Source organism: Schistocerca serialis, chromosome 2 (genome assembly GCF_023864345.2).
Source record: "Schistocerca serialis cubense isolate TAMUIC-IGC-003099 chromosome 2, iqSchSeri2.2, whole genome shotgun sequence".
In the NCBI taxonomy this organism is placed as follows: Eukaryota; Metazoa; Arthropoda; class Insecta; order Orthoptera; family Acrididae; genus Schistocerca; species Schistocerca serialis.
The window spans coordinates 240854413-240870895 of NC_064639.1; the positions used below are offsets into that span (position 1 = coordinate 240854413).

General features: G+C 36.0%; 1 protein-coding gene across 2 annotated transcripts in view; it reads right to left on the reverse strand.

The window, feature by feature from the left end:
• The window catches only part of LOC126456986 (neither inactivation nor afterpotential protein C), a 390163-nt gene that overhangs the window by 31943 nt on the left and 341737 nt on the right, over positions 1–16483 (reverse strand). For both annotated transcript variants that reach the window (XM_050092949.1, XM_050092948.1), the window contains exons 25-26: positions 5296–5516; positions 4983–5188 (exon numbers count right to left, since the gene is read on the reverse strand). In XM_050092949.1, coding sequence (XP_049948906.1) covers positions 4983–5188; positions 5296–5516 — 427 coding nt within the window. The remainder of the gene's footprint in view (positions 1–4982; positions 5189–5295; positions 5517–16483) is intronic.

Genomic DNA, 16483 nt, shown 5'->3' on the forward strand with positions numbered 1-16483 from the left:
GAGGGAAAGTGGAACACAATTTTGGGAGCCAAGCATTGTGGGAAGAGACTGATATTGAAAAGGATCCCTAATGGATTATGTTTACCACACGAACCCATCTCCATGAAATTATATGGGTGAATCAGCATAGTTTAGCTGCTGTCAGGTATCAGACAAGATCTTGGGTCCCCATCTGTGGTTGTTGTGAGGTGCTGTGGACCCAGTCTTCCTACTGATGGATGATAATGCCGACCTCATAGAGCAAGGGTGGTTGATGTTTTCTTGCAAATGGCAGATATTGCATGCATGCTGTGTCCTGCACACTCTCCCAATTTGAAACCTATGGAGCATGTTTGTGATGCACTAGCGTGATGGTTTGTATCATGTCAGCATCCACCATCCCCTCTCCAAGACTGCGAGTAGTTCTGCTGGAAGAATGTCCCAAGAATTGCCTCAAGATGACGCGATGACATTATTCACAGCATACCCCATTGTTGTCAGGCCAGTATTGCTGCCGGAGGTGGTGACATCCCATACTGAGCACATTAACCAGTTATTGGAATGTATGTAGAAATCCATTAAGTAAGAAAAAATGAAGAAAATTTTTGTCTACCATTATGCATGTTGCAGTTGTTTACATTCTGCATTCTTTACAAAGTTTCTGCTTTACTGTCACCTGTTTATACTGTTTTGTGGCAACAATATTTGTGTTTGTTGCTTCAATTTTGGACACAAGTGTATATGTAAGTTTTTGATCTATAGAATTAGGATAAATTTGTGCTCTTGGTGTTTCAGTCAATTGTGATTAGAGGGGGCAACAGTGCCTGGGAGACACTAAAAAAAAATACTTGGTTGGATATCTTACATCAACATGGCAATATACATCTGTAAACTGGGATAAGTAATAAAGTCTTGAGACTCAAGTCTAGCAGTGAGTCCAGCTTAGCATAAGTTTATGGATAAGTAACCACAGTAACTAAAAATGGTGGAAACTAATGCTCAAGTCTGAGATAATGTCACTTACAATCAGATGCAGTGGAAGACAAATGATGAATGTGGTGATGTCTCATGAGAAGAGGAGGGAGGGGAAAAGTGCAAATAATAGTATGATAAAGACATGGGCTCAATGTGACATATACCACAAGAAAAGGGAAAAGGATTTTAAAATGAGGTAGCAAATGGGAACTATTTAAGATTGTTACATGATTGTAACAAGCAGTGCATTTGACCAGTAATATGTACAATTTACACTGAGGTGTCAAAAGTCATAGGATTATTCCTAATATAATGTTATGCCTCCTTTTTCCTGGCACAGTGCAGCAATTGGATGTGGCTCAACAAGTCACTGGAAGTCCCCTGCAGAAATATTGAGCCATCCTGCCTCTATAGCTGTCCATAACTGTGAAAGTATTGTTGGTGCAGGATTTTGTGCATGAATTGGTCTCTCAGTTTTATCCCATAAATGTTCAGTGGGAGTCATGCTGGATGATCCAGGTGGCCAAATTATTCACTCAAATTGTCCAGAATGTTCTTCAAACCACCCATGAATGATTGTGGCCTGGTGAAATGGTGCACTGTTATCCATAAAAATTCCATCATTGTTTGAGAACATTAAGTCCATGAATGCATGCAAATGGTCTCCAAGTAGCTGAACACAACCATTTCCTCCATGATCAGTTCATCCCACGTAAACATAGTCACACCATTATGGAACCACCACCAGATCACCCAGTGCCTTGTTGACATCTTTGGTCTGCGGCTTTGTGATAGGTCTGCAACATATTCAAACCCTATCATCAGTTCTTACCAAATGAAATCCGTACTCATCTGACCAGGTCATGTTTTCCAGTCATCTAGGGTGCAACTGATATGGTCATGAGCTCAGGAGAGGCACTACAGGTGATGTCACGCTGCTGGCAAAGGCACTTGTGTCAGTCGTCTGCTGACATATCCCATTAATGCCAAATTTTGCCACACTGTCTTAATGAATACATTTGTCATATGCCCCACATTGATTTCTGCTGTTATTTCATGTAATGCTGCTTGTCTGTTACCACTGACAATTCTACGCAAACACCATTGCTCTTAGTCATTAAGTGAAGAATGTCAGACACTGTGTTCTCCACGGTGAGAGGTAATGCCTGAATTTCGTATTATCAGCACACCTTTTACACAGTGGATTTTGGAATATTAAATTCCCTAACAATTTCCAAAATGGAATGTCTCATGTGCCTAGTTCCAACCACTATCCCCCATTCAAAGGCTGTTAGTTCCTGTAGTGTGGCCATAACTAAATTGGAAACCTTTATCGCCTGAGTATAAATGACAGCTCCTCTAGTGCACTGCCCTTTTATATCTTGTGTATGTGATACTACCACCACCTGTATGTATGCGTTTTGCTGTCCCATGACTTTTATCACCTCAGTTTAATGGTCCACTTACACTGCAGAACTCCGGGAGCAGACACAGAATTGTAGTCCATGCAATAAATTCAGGATGATTTTAAGATTCAGTTTGTGTCAAGCCAGCAGTTTTAAACTAGAGGCTTGTAGCTGATAGAAGGGAGGATGCCAGAAACATGGACCTTTATAGTGATTGTTCAGAGATTTTATCTGCTCTACTATGGCTTGAAAAGGATAGTCCAGTTAGAAGCAAATGTATTCTTTTTTATGAGGAGACCTTCCAATTTTACTGTAGTATTTTCATTTCATAATAACAGCGCAGCTTCAAAGTTTGACTTATAACTTTATACAATAAAATATTTAAATTCTCAGTGAAGCCAATGGGTCACTGAAAGTAACAAATATAAGAAATAGTTACAAGTGCAACAAAAATTAATTTCCAAGTCAGTTTTTAATTTTCTGCAGGCTGTTTTTTAAAGAAATATTTGTATGCTAGAACCAAAGAAATGACTGTTATTTAAGAATTGCCTTAACCAAAGATGCATTTTATCAGTATGACTTTATTATGAACTGTAATTAAAATTGCTGTTAGAGACTGAGAAACTCACTTTTAGCTGTAAAATGATGATTTATGTTTAATAGCTACATTAAGTTATTTTGTCAAGAAAACTATAAAAAAGTAAAAATAATTAATTTATATTTACTGAGCAAAAAGAAAAGATATATTCCTCCCCTACCCCATGCCCAATGAGTCATAGAACTTGCTAAGGTGGGATGGTTTACATGCCTCAGTGATACACATAAATATGCTGTAGGTGCAGCCAAAATGGGGGCATACTAAAACTGTTATTTTTCCAAGGGCATACAGCTCTACTGTGACATCCTCTTGGGTAAAATGTTCTGGGTATAAAATGGATCCCATTGGGATCTCCAGGCAGGGACTACTCAGGAGGATGTTGTTATCAGGAGAAACAAAACTGGAATTCTGCAGATCAAAGCATGGAATGTTAGATCCCTTAATTAGGTAGGGAGGTGGGGAATTTAGAACGGGAAACTGATAGGTTTAAGTTAGATTTAGTGGGAATTAGCAAAGTGGAGTGGCAAGAAGAACAAGACTTCTGATCAGGTGAGCACAAGACAATAAATACAAAATCAAATAGGGGTAATGCGGGTAAGCTACCATGAAAAGTATAGTGGGTGCATTATCATAGCTAAGTTAGACATGAAGCCAAACTTCACCATGTTAGCACAAGTTTAAATACTGACTGACTCCACAGCTGATGAAATGATTGGAAGAATGCATGATGATCATACAATGAAGGCTTACATGAGCAGATATCTTAGCTGCTGGTGAATCTTTTGGGTTGTATGGCTGTGGCCCATGAAACTTTTCCGCTCCTAACATTTTGTCCAGAGCTGCACTGGACATCCTCAGAGATGCCCCTAGTTCCTCTGAGTCTTGCTGTCTCAGTGGAACCAGGAGCGCCTCTGAAGATCTCCAGCACAGCTCTGGATGAAACATTAGGAATCAAATAGTTTCATGGGCCACAGCCATAATACCAGGAAAACTCACCAGCTGCCAACGTATGATGAGATAAAAGACATTATTCAGGTAGTTAAGGGAAAAGAAAATTTGATTGTGATGGGGGCCTGGAATTTGATAGTAGAAAAAGGAAGAGAAAGAACATGAACTGGGGAAAAGAAATGAAAAAGAAGCAGCCTGGTAGAATTTTGCACAAATAATAATTTTATCATACTTTACAAGAAGAACAACAAAAAAGTAAAAGATATGTAATGGGATGTGGTTGATACACATAACATAAATTCAAACATTATAAAGTCTTTGCTGAAGGTATATGTGTGTAGCATAGCCCTGCACTGAAGTGAAACATGGACAATAAACAGTTCAGACAAGAAGAGAATAGACGCTTTTGAAATGTGATGCTACAAAAAAATTGCTAAAGATTAGGGGGAAAATCAAGTAATTAATGGGAGTTGTTGAACTGAATTGAGGAGAAAAGAAGTTTATGGTGCAACTTGACTAAAAGAAGTGATCAGTTGATTGGACAAATACTGAGGCATCAAGGTAGTGTCAGTTTGGTAATGAAGGAAATATGGGGGATAAAAACTGTAGAGGGAGACCAAAGCATGAATAGAGTAAGCAAGTTCAGTTGGATGTAGGTTGGGGTATTAATGTAGACATGAAGAAAAATGGTTCTAATGGCTCTGAGCACTGTAGACAGGAAGAGGCTTGCAGTCTAGACTAGCATGGAGAGTTGTGTCATACCAGAGTTCAGACTGAAGACAATAGCAAAATAATGTATTACCCTTTGGAGAAAATCTTAATGAATAGCCCTGTGTTCAAGCAAGTTGTGTATAGAGACAACTTTTATACTATAATATAAAACACAGTATACTGTAAAATAGGTGCTTGTCTCACATTCTTCAAAAGATGGCATGGATACATGTGGAATACCAAGACTTATAGGAGTCATGTAATTCTATTTACATTCTTGATAATAGCTAAGAACTTTTTTCTAGCACTGCAGAATATCAGTTATCATAGTAATATAGAAAAAAATTACATATATTCATTAATACCTTTCATTTGTAGGAGAACTTGAAGTTTGGTTCCAACTTTGGCTTGACAAAATGTTGTTCTCAGCATCATATGAAGGTGCCTCATTATCATTATAAGAGGACTGACTGAATGTTGGAGATGGTGGCTTTGGTGCAAATCTTTTTGGAGTTGTGATTGTCTTTTGGTATGGTCTGGGCTGATCAAACATGATGCCTCTGTTTGGTTTCTTGAAAAATAAAAGACAAGGAGTTTTTATTTTCAATAAATGATAAACATATCTGTTCTACATTATTAAAAAAAGAAAAAATGAGTTAGGATAATATAAAGTGTTACCTCATTAACTTTTGATATTCCTGATTTGTATCCACCAACTTCACTATTCACAGGTGATGCCCCCCTGAATGGTTGCCCATATCTTCTCTGCTGAAGTATTTCAGATGGTTTAAGCAATTCATCTGGGTCTCGGCAAAATGGTGTTTGTGACAAAGAATTTGCTTCATTGCCATAGTCATGTTGTTCATTGAATGGTGATGAACAGGTCTGTACTTGCACATCTGGTGAAATTCATAAAAGGATTCTATATAAAATGTTCTTTGACAATCATACAATATGTTAAATATTAGGCATTCAAGTATAGCACTTCTCCTTCACAGTAGCTTATTATAATAACAGAAGGATGATTTTTATCTTATCATATAAAATTGGGGTATTAACTCTTTAATATTTGTCACTGCCAATAGTCAGGCACTCATTTTGTAAACACATATTATGAATTTCTCACTTTGAAAAGAAAAATTGTGGTTTTGCTACTTTATAAGAAAATTTTTGTTTGTTAATCTAAATGAAAATTAGAAATAAAGCTATCTATTTCTACAATTTGATACATAAAAATGACTACCTAATGAAGAAAAAATGGAAACAAATTGATAAGGTCTGACATATAAACAAAGTAGAAAGAAAATTGGAATATTTAGTTTTCAAATCCAGCACTATTGGAATTACTTCTGTTTCAATGATTACCATTGAACCATGCATGATTTTTAAAAAAAAAAAAAAAAAAAAAAAAAAAAAAAAAAAAAAAAAAAAAAAAAAAAAGGAATGAATGGAAGTCGAGGACTCCAAGCTGTGATGCCATGTAGGTGAAGTAAAAGCTTTATAAATCAGCTCTGGATTTTTTACTGCTCTCTGATAGAGGACCCACCAGTATGTGCTGTTCATGAGGTAAAACTATGGAAGAGTGCATACAGTTTTCCCCTGAGAGAACAGCCTATATCTCATTGGCAGATGTGCCATTTAGTTTCAATGATGACTTTAAAAGTGTTAAATACCTGATAAGGTTTTGTGCCAGGTATCATATGTAAGTGTTAGAAAGGGGAGCATAATTTTTCTTTTGTTTTTATCTGGTTGATTCTAACAGCTGAAGTCTTATGACTGACATTATTTGTCTTTGAATACATTTTACTTTCTTAAACACCTTTTAAAATGCTCATTAATTCAACATGACTTTTATATTAGATTAATGTAAGTTTAAATAATTTTATTTACATTGATTGATACTTTTGTGCTGATGAGCATTCTGCCAAAAGCAAAATGTAAAAATTTAAAAAAAAAAACAAATTTTTTGTGAGGGATCCACAAAAAGATGGTTACACTTTGTGGCAATGAGAAGTGTCTACTTACTGTTTTCAAAGAGATCACTTTTACTGAAATTCTACCCTCTTAATCAAGTAACTAAATCACTCTGAGAGCAATGCCAAAACAAAATGCTGTTGAGAGTGTGATGACAATGAAAAGTATGAAAGTTACTTGAGATCGGGCTTATGTCCTGTGACATGGAATTACTGGCTTCTTTGTGCAAGTCCTTTATATTTGGTGCTAATGCTGTCTTTTTGAAGAGCTGCAGAAACAAACTACTAATCTAGCAACTTAATGGGTTCACCATGCCACTGACATGGGCCCTACTATTTTCCACCAAAAAACTAATTACTTTATTTTTTGTGCCTTTTTTGTGTCAGTGCCACAATTGTTTTTCAGGCTTACTTGCAAAATGCTATATTAAGTTCTCCAAATGATTGCTCATGCTTATCTCCAGTAGAGGCAAACAACAGGCTACAGTCCCTCAGCAAAACAAAGGTGTTATATGTATGTTGCATTACAACAAATTGCTTCTTCTTTTTCTCACTGTCGGAATCTGAAAACTTCCTCTACAACTGTTGAGAATAGTTTTTGTAATACACATATCAAAAAAAGCTTTGCATCACCTTATATCCAAGAGTTCTGGAACCTGCACAGAAAATTGGAATAGATATCAACATAAACATCATTTCTGCCCTTTATATAGGTCATGAAAACCACACATTGCATGTTGTACCACCATACAGCAAGACCTTCAGAGGTGGTGGTCTGGATTGCTGTACACACCGGTACCTCTAATACCCAGTAGCACATCCTCTTGCATTGATGCATGCTTGTATTCATCGTGGCATACTATCCACAAGTTCATCAAGGCACTGTTAGTCCAGATTGTCCCACTCCTCAACAGCGATTCAGTGTAGCCCTCAGAGTGGTTGGTGGGTCATGTCATCCATAAACAGCCCTTTTCAATCATTCCCAGGAATGTTCGATAGGGCTCATGTCTGGAGAATATGCTGGCCACTCTAGTCGAGCGATCTCATTATCCTGAAGGAAGTCATTCACAAGATGTGCATGATGTGGGTGTGAATTATCATCCATGAAGATGAATGCCTCACCAATATGCTGATGATATGGTTGCACTATTAGCTGGAGGATGGCATTCACATATTGTACAGCTGTTACGGCACCTTCCATGACCACCAGCGGCATACGTTGGCCCCACATAATGCCACCCCAAAACAGCAGGGAACGTCCACCTTGATGCACTCACAGGACAGTGTGTCTAAGCATTCAGCCTGACCAGGTTGCCTCCAAACATGTCTCCGATGACTGTCTCGTTGAAGGCATATGCAACACTCATCGGTGAAGAGAGCGTGATGCCAATCCTGAGCAGTCCATTTGGCACATTGTTGGACCCATCAGCACCACACTGCATGGTGTCATGGTTGCAAAGAAGGACCTCGCCAAGGATGTTGGGAGTGAAGTTGCACATCATGCAGCCTATTGCGCACTGTTTGAGTCATAACATGACATCCTGTGGCTGCACGAAAAGCATTATTCAACATTGTGGCATTGTTGTCAGGGTTCCTCCGAGCCATAATCCGTAGGTATCAGTCATCCACTGCAGTAGTAGTCTTTGAGCAGCCTGAGTGAGGCATGCCATCGACAGTTCCTGTCTCTCTGTAATTCCTCCATGTCCAAACAACATCACTTTAGTTCACTCCAAGATGCCTGGACACTTCCCTTTTTGAGAGCCCTTCATGGCACAGAGCAACAATGTGGACACCATCCAACAATGGTATTGACTGTCTAGGCATGGTTGAACTACAAATGACATGATCCTTCCTAGTGGAATGACTGGAGCTGATTGGCTGTCAGGCCCCTGCCGTCTAATAGGTGCTGCTCATGCATGGTTGTTTACAACTATGCGTGGGTTTACTGACATCTCTGAACAGACAAAGGGACTGTGTCTGTGATACAATATCCACAGTCAATGTCTATCTTCAGGAGTTCTGGGAACCAGGGTGATGCAAAACTTTTTTGATGTGTGTATTAAAGATCGTAGTCCAACTCCTCTTCATTTATGACTATCCTGACAAATTCTAATAGAATCTATGGCATGTATAAACAGATTTAAAGCTTTGTTGGTCAAGCACTAACAGTAAAAGTTTTGTTGGAGGCAAGTCAAAAGCTTTTGTAAAATCTGTGTATCCTAGGTAAAGTGTTAATTCATACTCATGGCTTCATTCGACTTTCATCCACAAACTTGCAAGAGATTCGGTGTACTATATTCACTTCCAAAGCCAGCTTTTTCTTTTGCTTGATTTAACTTTAATGATTATCTATTTAGGTGGTAATGATATTAGTGATGTAATCTGTCAGATTTTTAGACATACAGCTAGGCTGTTGATTCCATTTTATACACAATTTTCCCAACATCTGGCCCACTTATCTTCTTTAGGTGTTGCTAGCTATGTTATTCTGTGTATCCACTGCCTGGACTGGTTGGAGTACACATAACAATAAACTTGCAGCTTCTGATGAAGCTGAGTTGTTGAAGAATATCATTTCCATTATTAACTATCTATGTTAAATACGCAGCTGTTAAAGTAAATCTTAGAATGCATCTAGATTTTCATCTTGATTTTTAGTTCCTGTGCCATCTGTCACTTTATCTGATGAAATGTGGTGTCTACCACTCATAAATATCTGTTTTGTTTTCTACATATGCATATTATTTTCCATTGTTTCTCTTATCACATTTTGAGTGTGCCATCTGTAATCCCATCACAGAAATGGAGTATTACTCTATCTTGTTTTGCACCCATTTTCACTTTAGATATTATGTTGTAGGTCATCTTTTATAACCATCAAATTCCATCCTCACTTGGTATAAATAAATAAAATGAGTTAATACTATGAATCTGCAGGTACAATGTGATGTAATCAGCTGCTGTTTGCTGTTCAGAACATTCTTTTTATTTTGATTAAATGTGGCATTTTACACATCTTTTTCAAGCAGGGTCTGTTTGATATTGCTACTAAGAGTATTGTACTAATTGGCTTTAACACAGTTTGTGGTTTCTTTGATGTAGAAACTACGTGAAGTGCACATCTGTGTGGGCATTTAATTATGCATGACCTCAACGGACAACTTTGGTCAACAATTTGCTGCTCATCTTTTTTGGTAAGTGCACCTTTTGTTCCTTCAAAATTGCCAATATCTTTTCATTTGTTGTGATCTTTTACATCTTCCCTTACCAATAAATATTCTTTTTACTGTGTGTCATTTGCCTGTTTTTGGTTTAAATCTTATTTTCTTATTTTTCAGTTTCTTGAGGTTTTCTGTTTTGTTTTGCAGATCATCCAGGCTTATTTCTAGTTCTTCCATATCCTCTCTTTTTCTCGATCCTTTCTCCTTGTTCATTTGGTTTCTGGTGTTTACACAATGAACCCAAAGAAAGGCACAGACAGAGAGTGTATACTGGCAACACATAATATCCTTTAATTTAATCATCTTAGGTGGCAAGAGGTGATCTGTAACAATTACTTTAGCCAGAATCCCTTGTAAACAAACTTTATTGTTCACTAATGGTTTTGGTAATTTGTCTAACATGTGGACTTGTCCTGATCATACCTGGGCCTTTTAACAAAAATCCCAACAAACTGCTGAATGTGTAGCAACAGTGTTTTTTTGGTATTTCTGTTAAGGACATTAATATTGTTATAAGGTTCAGATGTGAAAGGACAATATGTACATGTTGGAGAATTTGTGAAGTTTGACATGTGCTGAAGCACAGTCATTTGCAGCCCATCATTTGATAATGGCCCTAAAGGTGAAATTTCAGTTGTGAAAATAAATACTTTCTACAGCCAGTGGTGAAATTATGTCTTCTAATTGCATGAAGTCTAAAATACGGATAACTTGAATGGCAAATATAATGCATTTCTTCAAAACTACATCACTTATATTAATAGCTCTTTCTGGTTAAAAAGATGCAGGCACATATGCAGGACTAATAAACAAGCAAACTTGATAGCTAGTCGCACTAGAACATCATGTATGGGAACACTGTGTGTGTGGGGGGGGGGGGGGGGGGGATCATAATATGAAGGACAGTCATTTCCCAGTAACAGAATTTTTCTAAAGACAATATGCAAAACCACTGAGGAATGTCACCAAAAAGGCTAAAACAATGTACTGCAGCAAGAGGACAGAAAACTCTCAGAACTTCACTAAAATTATATGGTCAGTGGTGAAAGAGGTAACAGGACAGAAAGTGGGTGCTCAACACATTCCTCTCTTGTGTGAGACTGAAACTGTTCGTGCTCCTCTTACAAAATATTGAATAATCACTTTGTAATGGGCCACCCTCCTCTGACATTACCTTTTTTTATAGAAATAACTGATACCATTTATACTATTGATTCTTGTATAGGTGAAGATTATTTCAGCTGTTTAACTGAATGAACTTCATTTGATTTTGTATACATTGTGTTATGTTTTGGCCTAAAATATGTAATAAGAAATCAGTTTGTTAGTACGCTGTACTTACAGTTAAAATTATTCTTCATTAGAAATATTTGAGATTATGAAATTTCTGGTATACTTAAAATTCCTATTATTAATTGCACAATCTGATGATAATTATTAAATTTATTTCTGGGCTCATTTGCAAAATAATGACATATTTTAGCAAAGATTCTCCTTTTGTTGGGAAGACATCTATGAATGTAAAAGTACAAATGATAAGTTCAACAAATTCCTAAATAGTTTTAGCTATTATTTTGAACTTTGCCTTCCACTCCATAAAAAGACAGTCACAAAAAAGGATCTGAAAATAAAATGGGTCACAACAGGGATACAAATATCTGTGCAGAAAAAGAGATTACTTCATAAAATATCTAGACAACACACCACATCCCCAGAATTTGATTCCTATTTTAAGAATTACAAAAAGATTTTAACTTAAGTTATAAAAGAAGCATAAAGAATGCAAATAGTTCCTTCATAGCAAATGCACAAAATAAAATGAAAGCCATATGGGACATTGTAAGGCATGAAAAAGGAGTAAAATGGAGAGAATACCATAATATCAAACTGAACGAAAACATTTCTGTAATATCTGATCCCCAGCAGATTGCAAATAATTTTAACTCATATTTCTCTGAGGCAGCTGAGATTCTGGTGACGCAAAACTTTCAATATGCTGTCACTGCAAATCAGATTAAAACTATCCCTAGTAACAAGCCTCTCTTCCTATACCCAACAGATGAACAGGAAATGCTAAAAACAATAGGGGAGCTAAAATCAAAATTTTCCTCTGGTACTGACAACATACCAGACCATATCAGTAAAAAATGTGCACCCTTGGTAGTTAGGCCCATGGTAGACATATGCAATAGTTCACTTTCTCAGGGAATCTTCCCAGAAAGGTAAAAAATAGCTAAAGTGAAGCCATCGTACAAAAAGGGTGAGAAAACAGATATAACAAATTATAGGCCAGTCTCTCTACTATCCGTTTTTTCTAAAATAATTAAAAAAATCTTTTATAAAAGACTTGTAGATTTCATTGAAAAAATAAACTCTTCTCAGCTACACAGCGTGGTTTCCAAAAATGTAAATCCACTGAGACAGCTATTATTGATTTCTTAAATGAAGCTTTAAATGCATTAGATAAAAAAGAATGCATAGCAGCAATATTCCTAGATCTTTCAAAAGCATTTCGCATTGTTAACCATGGTCTATTGCTTAGAAAGCTAGGAAATGTTGGTGTCAGAGGCCCAGCCTATGAGTGGGTAAAGTCATATCTACAAAACAGACACCAAATAGCTGAAGTCTTGTACAAAGAAGGCAAAGCAGTGTGTTACATATGGTGTGCTGCAAGGTTCCGTACTGGGACCAATCTTGTTCTTGCTATTGGTAAATGACCTGGAACCATCCAGCCCTAACTATAAGTACATTAAATATGCCAATGATACAAATATACTTATCAAAGGAAAGACTCCAGAAGAGCTCTAAAATGAAATAAAAAAGAGCACTTCACATGTATTAGAATGTTTCACAATAACCTAATAATAAACACACATAAAACAAACACTATGCATCTACACACAGTGTAGAATAAACAGCCTTTAACTGCAACCATAGAACTGTTAGGCAAAAGACTTGAAATTGTAAATAGCACCAAATTTTTGGGAATTTGGATCCAAGATGACCTAAGATGGCAGAAACTCACACAACACCTATGTAGTAAATTAAATACCATTTGTTATAGTATAAAAATTCTTTCTGGATGTACATCAATGCAAGCCATAAAAAATGTGTACTATGCCCAAGCAGAATCACTACTAAGATATGGTTTAATTTGCTGGGGAAATTCACCACCCAGAAAAAGCTGTTTTATTGCACAAAAAAGAATTATAAGAGCCATGGAAGGCTCAGGACCTCGATCTTCATGCAAACCCCCCATTTAAAAAGCTTCATATTCTTCCATTACCATGACTATATATCCCAGAAACAATAATGTTTATAAGGAAAATCGTAGATGAAAATAGCAAGATTTCTCCAAAAAACCAAAATATCCATTCATACTACAGAAGGAATAATCAAGATTTCCATATGCAGTTTTCACATACAACACTAAAACAAAAAGGACCCTTGCAAGCAGGAAAAAAAACTGTATAACAAACTACCTAAAAAAATTAAGGCAATAACTGGCATGCATAAATTCAAAACTGCAGTGAGTGACTACTTACTACAGAATTGCTACTATAGTGTTGATGAATTTTTATCTACAATGAAAATATGTGAAAAATTTTAATAGTTTATACAATTAAGGCCAAAATAAGAAATGTGTACATGTAGATTTATCTGTGTATTATATGTGGTCTATCACATATATGTGTGTGTCTGTATAATCAAGGCTGAAAGTATGAAATGTGTGCGTGTAAAATTTATTTGTGTATTTGTGAAATGTTATTCCCATATGTTAGAGTTATAATGCTATATACTGAAATACCATACAACAGTTTTTCTGTTAAACTTTATTGCAAATTATTTGACTTGTCCTATATCATTATGTACCCCTGTACAGTGTATGATTCACAGGACCAATAAATATAGAATACAATACAATACAATAAACTCTGTTCCTTTGTGAACTCTTTGGAATATTGTGAGTACTGCAGAATGTAGAAATGGCGGCCATGCCTCTGATGAAGACAGATGTGTTTATATGATAGGCACTAACAATGTAATTTGGAATAGTAAGTGGAAATTGTAAAAACGGTGCGATATTTAATAACGTGACAGTGAATAAAATTCAAGAAATATACAGGCAACTCTCCATCAGTTATTTAGTCTTCAGAAATCCACAGCGTTAAATCAAAATTTCAGCCGCAAGAATGTACCCCTAGATGCAAGACTTGGAGCCAACAAGAAGAGAAAATGAAGATAAGTAAAAAGGTTGTTGTTTTTTATATCTTAACGCCTCTTGAAGCTTTTGAAAATAATGAAGAAACTAAGAGAAATTTAATGGTGATATGTGGGAGGGTAAGATTACAACTTCCTGCCAATACATATTTGACAAGTTGTGATTAAGCAAGCTGGGATCTCTTTACTTCCTCTCTTGTTTTGCCATCTGCCTCCTTAAATTCATTTTATTTTTGTTTTTTTTTCCAATTACTATTAACATGAATGAGTATAACTTGTATTTCCTTAAAAAAGAAAGGTTGGCCCTCAGTCCTAAGGAATGTAGCACCAGGTCTAGCTTTGTGCTTAGTTTTGTGTATGATATTAATTTCCTAATTTATTTTGACCATTCCTAGTTAATATCCTTTGCATCATTACAGGGTGAAATCAGTTATTGTTTTGTCACTTGGATTCTATTGTTGACTTATAAAGAAATACAAATTCTGTACTAATTCGGAAGAAGTACTACTAGGATTTCCAAAGTATTTATTAGGCTCTATTAATTCCAAAATAATTACCCTTAATTAATTCCAAAATAATTAACAGGTTTGTCAAAACTATTGTTTGAATTGAATTGAATTTTATTTGATTGTGTAAGATTACACTGTGTACAGTAAATGTACATGTAATCTAGGACATGTCAATGTAGTAACATTCATTATCACTTATTTTTCTACCCCTTTATCTTAAATTTTTACATCATTGATAATAAATAACAATATATACAAATTTAATGGCATAAGTAATCTGCAACACTGTAAAACTCTTTTTCAATGAGATAGTCTTTAAGTTTCTTTGGAAAGTCATTGTCAAGTACACTATCTTGCAGGTTTTTAGGCAGACTTCTTAGTAGTCTGATACCAGAGTACTGGGGTCCTTTTTTCTAGCATCGCCAGCTGGTGGGGTATGTTCTGTATTTCATTCTTCCTTCTTGTATTGTGGGTGTGTACACTAACATTTGTAATCCAGTTCTCACTACCTTTTGTGGTGTACATTATTGTTTTGTATATATACAACAATGAAAAAGTTAAGATACCTAACTTCTTAAAACAGTTTCTGCACATTTCAGAGGTCTTTCTTCTTAAAATGGTCCTAACTTCTTGAAACAGTTTCTGCATGTTTCAGAGGTCTTTCTTCTTAAAATGGTCCTAATTGCTTTTGTTTTGTAATGTGAACACTCATTTTGTCTCTTGTTTGTTTGAGTATCCCCCATTGTCTGAATACAGTGATAGCTGCATCATTAAGAATATCACAAAGCTCAGTTTCTTACAGACATTATTAATATGTTTTTTCTGTTTCAGTTCATTATCCACAAGAATACCTAAGAATCTAGCAGGTTGTACTTTTTCCAGCCTTGTTCTATCAACCTCTAAATCCATGTATACAGACTTCTCCTTGTTTTTAAACACTGCTTACATAGTCTTTTTTAGATTAATAACCAGTTCATTTTCCAAGAGCCATTGAGCTGTGACATTTGCAGATGTGTATGTTCTTCTCTCAAGCTGTTCCATATTTTGATCACTGTTTAGTATAGTCATGTCATCAGCATGCAATACTTTCTTTTCTTCCTCCTCGACACCTATATCATTAACGAATACATTAAATAACAATGGCCCCATTACTGAACCCTGCAGTACTCCATATTTGATGGGTTTGGTTTCTCATTGCTATGAGTTTCCTAATGATACATACTGCTTGCAGTTGCACAAGTATGATTTTATCCATTCACTTGGTTGCCCTCGAATGACATAGTTGCCTAATTTTTGTATCAGCATTTCATGGTCAATGGTGTCAAATGATTTTGAAAGGTCCAGAAACATTGCAGAGGCAACCTTTTTTTCATTTAAGGACTGTAAAATGTATTCTGTTAGACTGGCAACAGCTGATTCTGTAGATTTACCTTTTCTGAAACCATGTTGCGAGGATATGAGAATGTTATGTTTGTCCAAATAATTATTTATATCTGGTATACAGAAGCATTTCTAGGATTTTCGAGAAACCTGATATAAATGAAACTGGTCTGTAGTTGTTGGGGTCATCCTTATCCCCTTTCTTGTACACTGGCACCACCTTTGTTATCTTCAGTTTTTCTGGAAAAATTCCATCTCTGAAGGAACGGTTTGCTATGTTCAGCAGTGGTGTTATTATCTGCTCATTTGCCAGCTTTATTACATGATTTGATATTTCATCATCACCAGCTAATTTCTCAGACTTCAGGTTCTGTATAGTTTTCCATAGTTTATCTTATGTGACTGGTCTTAAGAACATAGTACTGCATGATCTTTTTGGTACCTTAATGCTCTTCTGTTTTTTGTGTATCTTTCCAATTTTAAGTTTTCTACTACACTGATATAGTTATTATTCAGTATGTTTGCTATTTCCATACCATCTGTGACCATTGTGTTATCTATT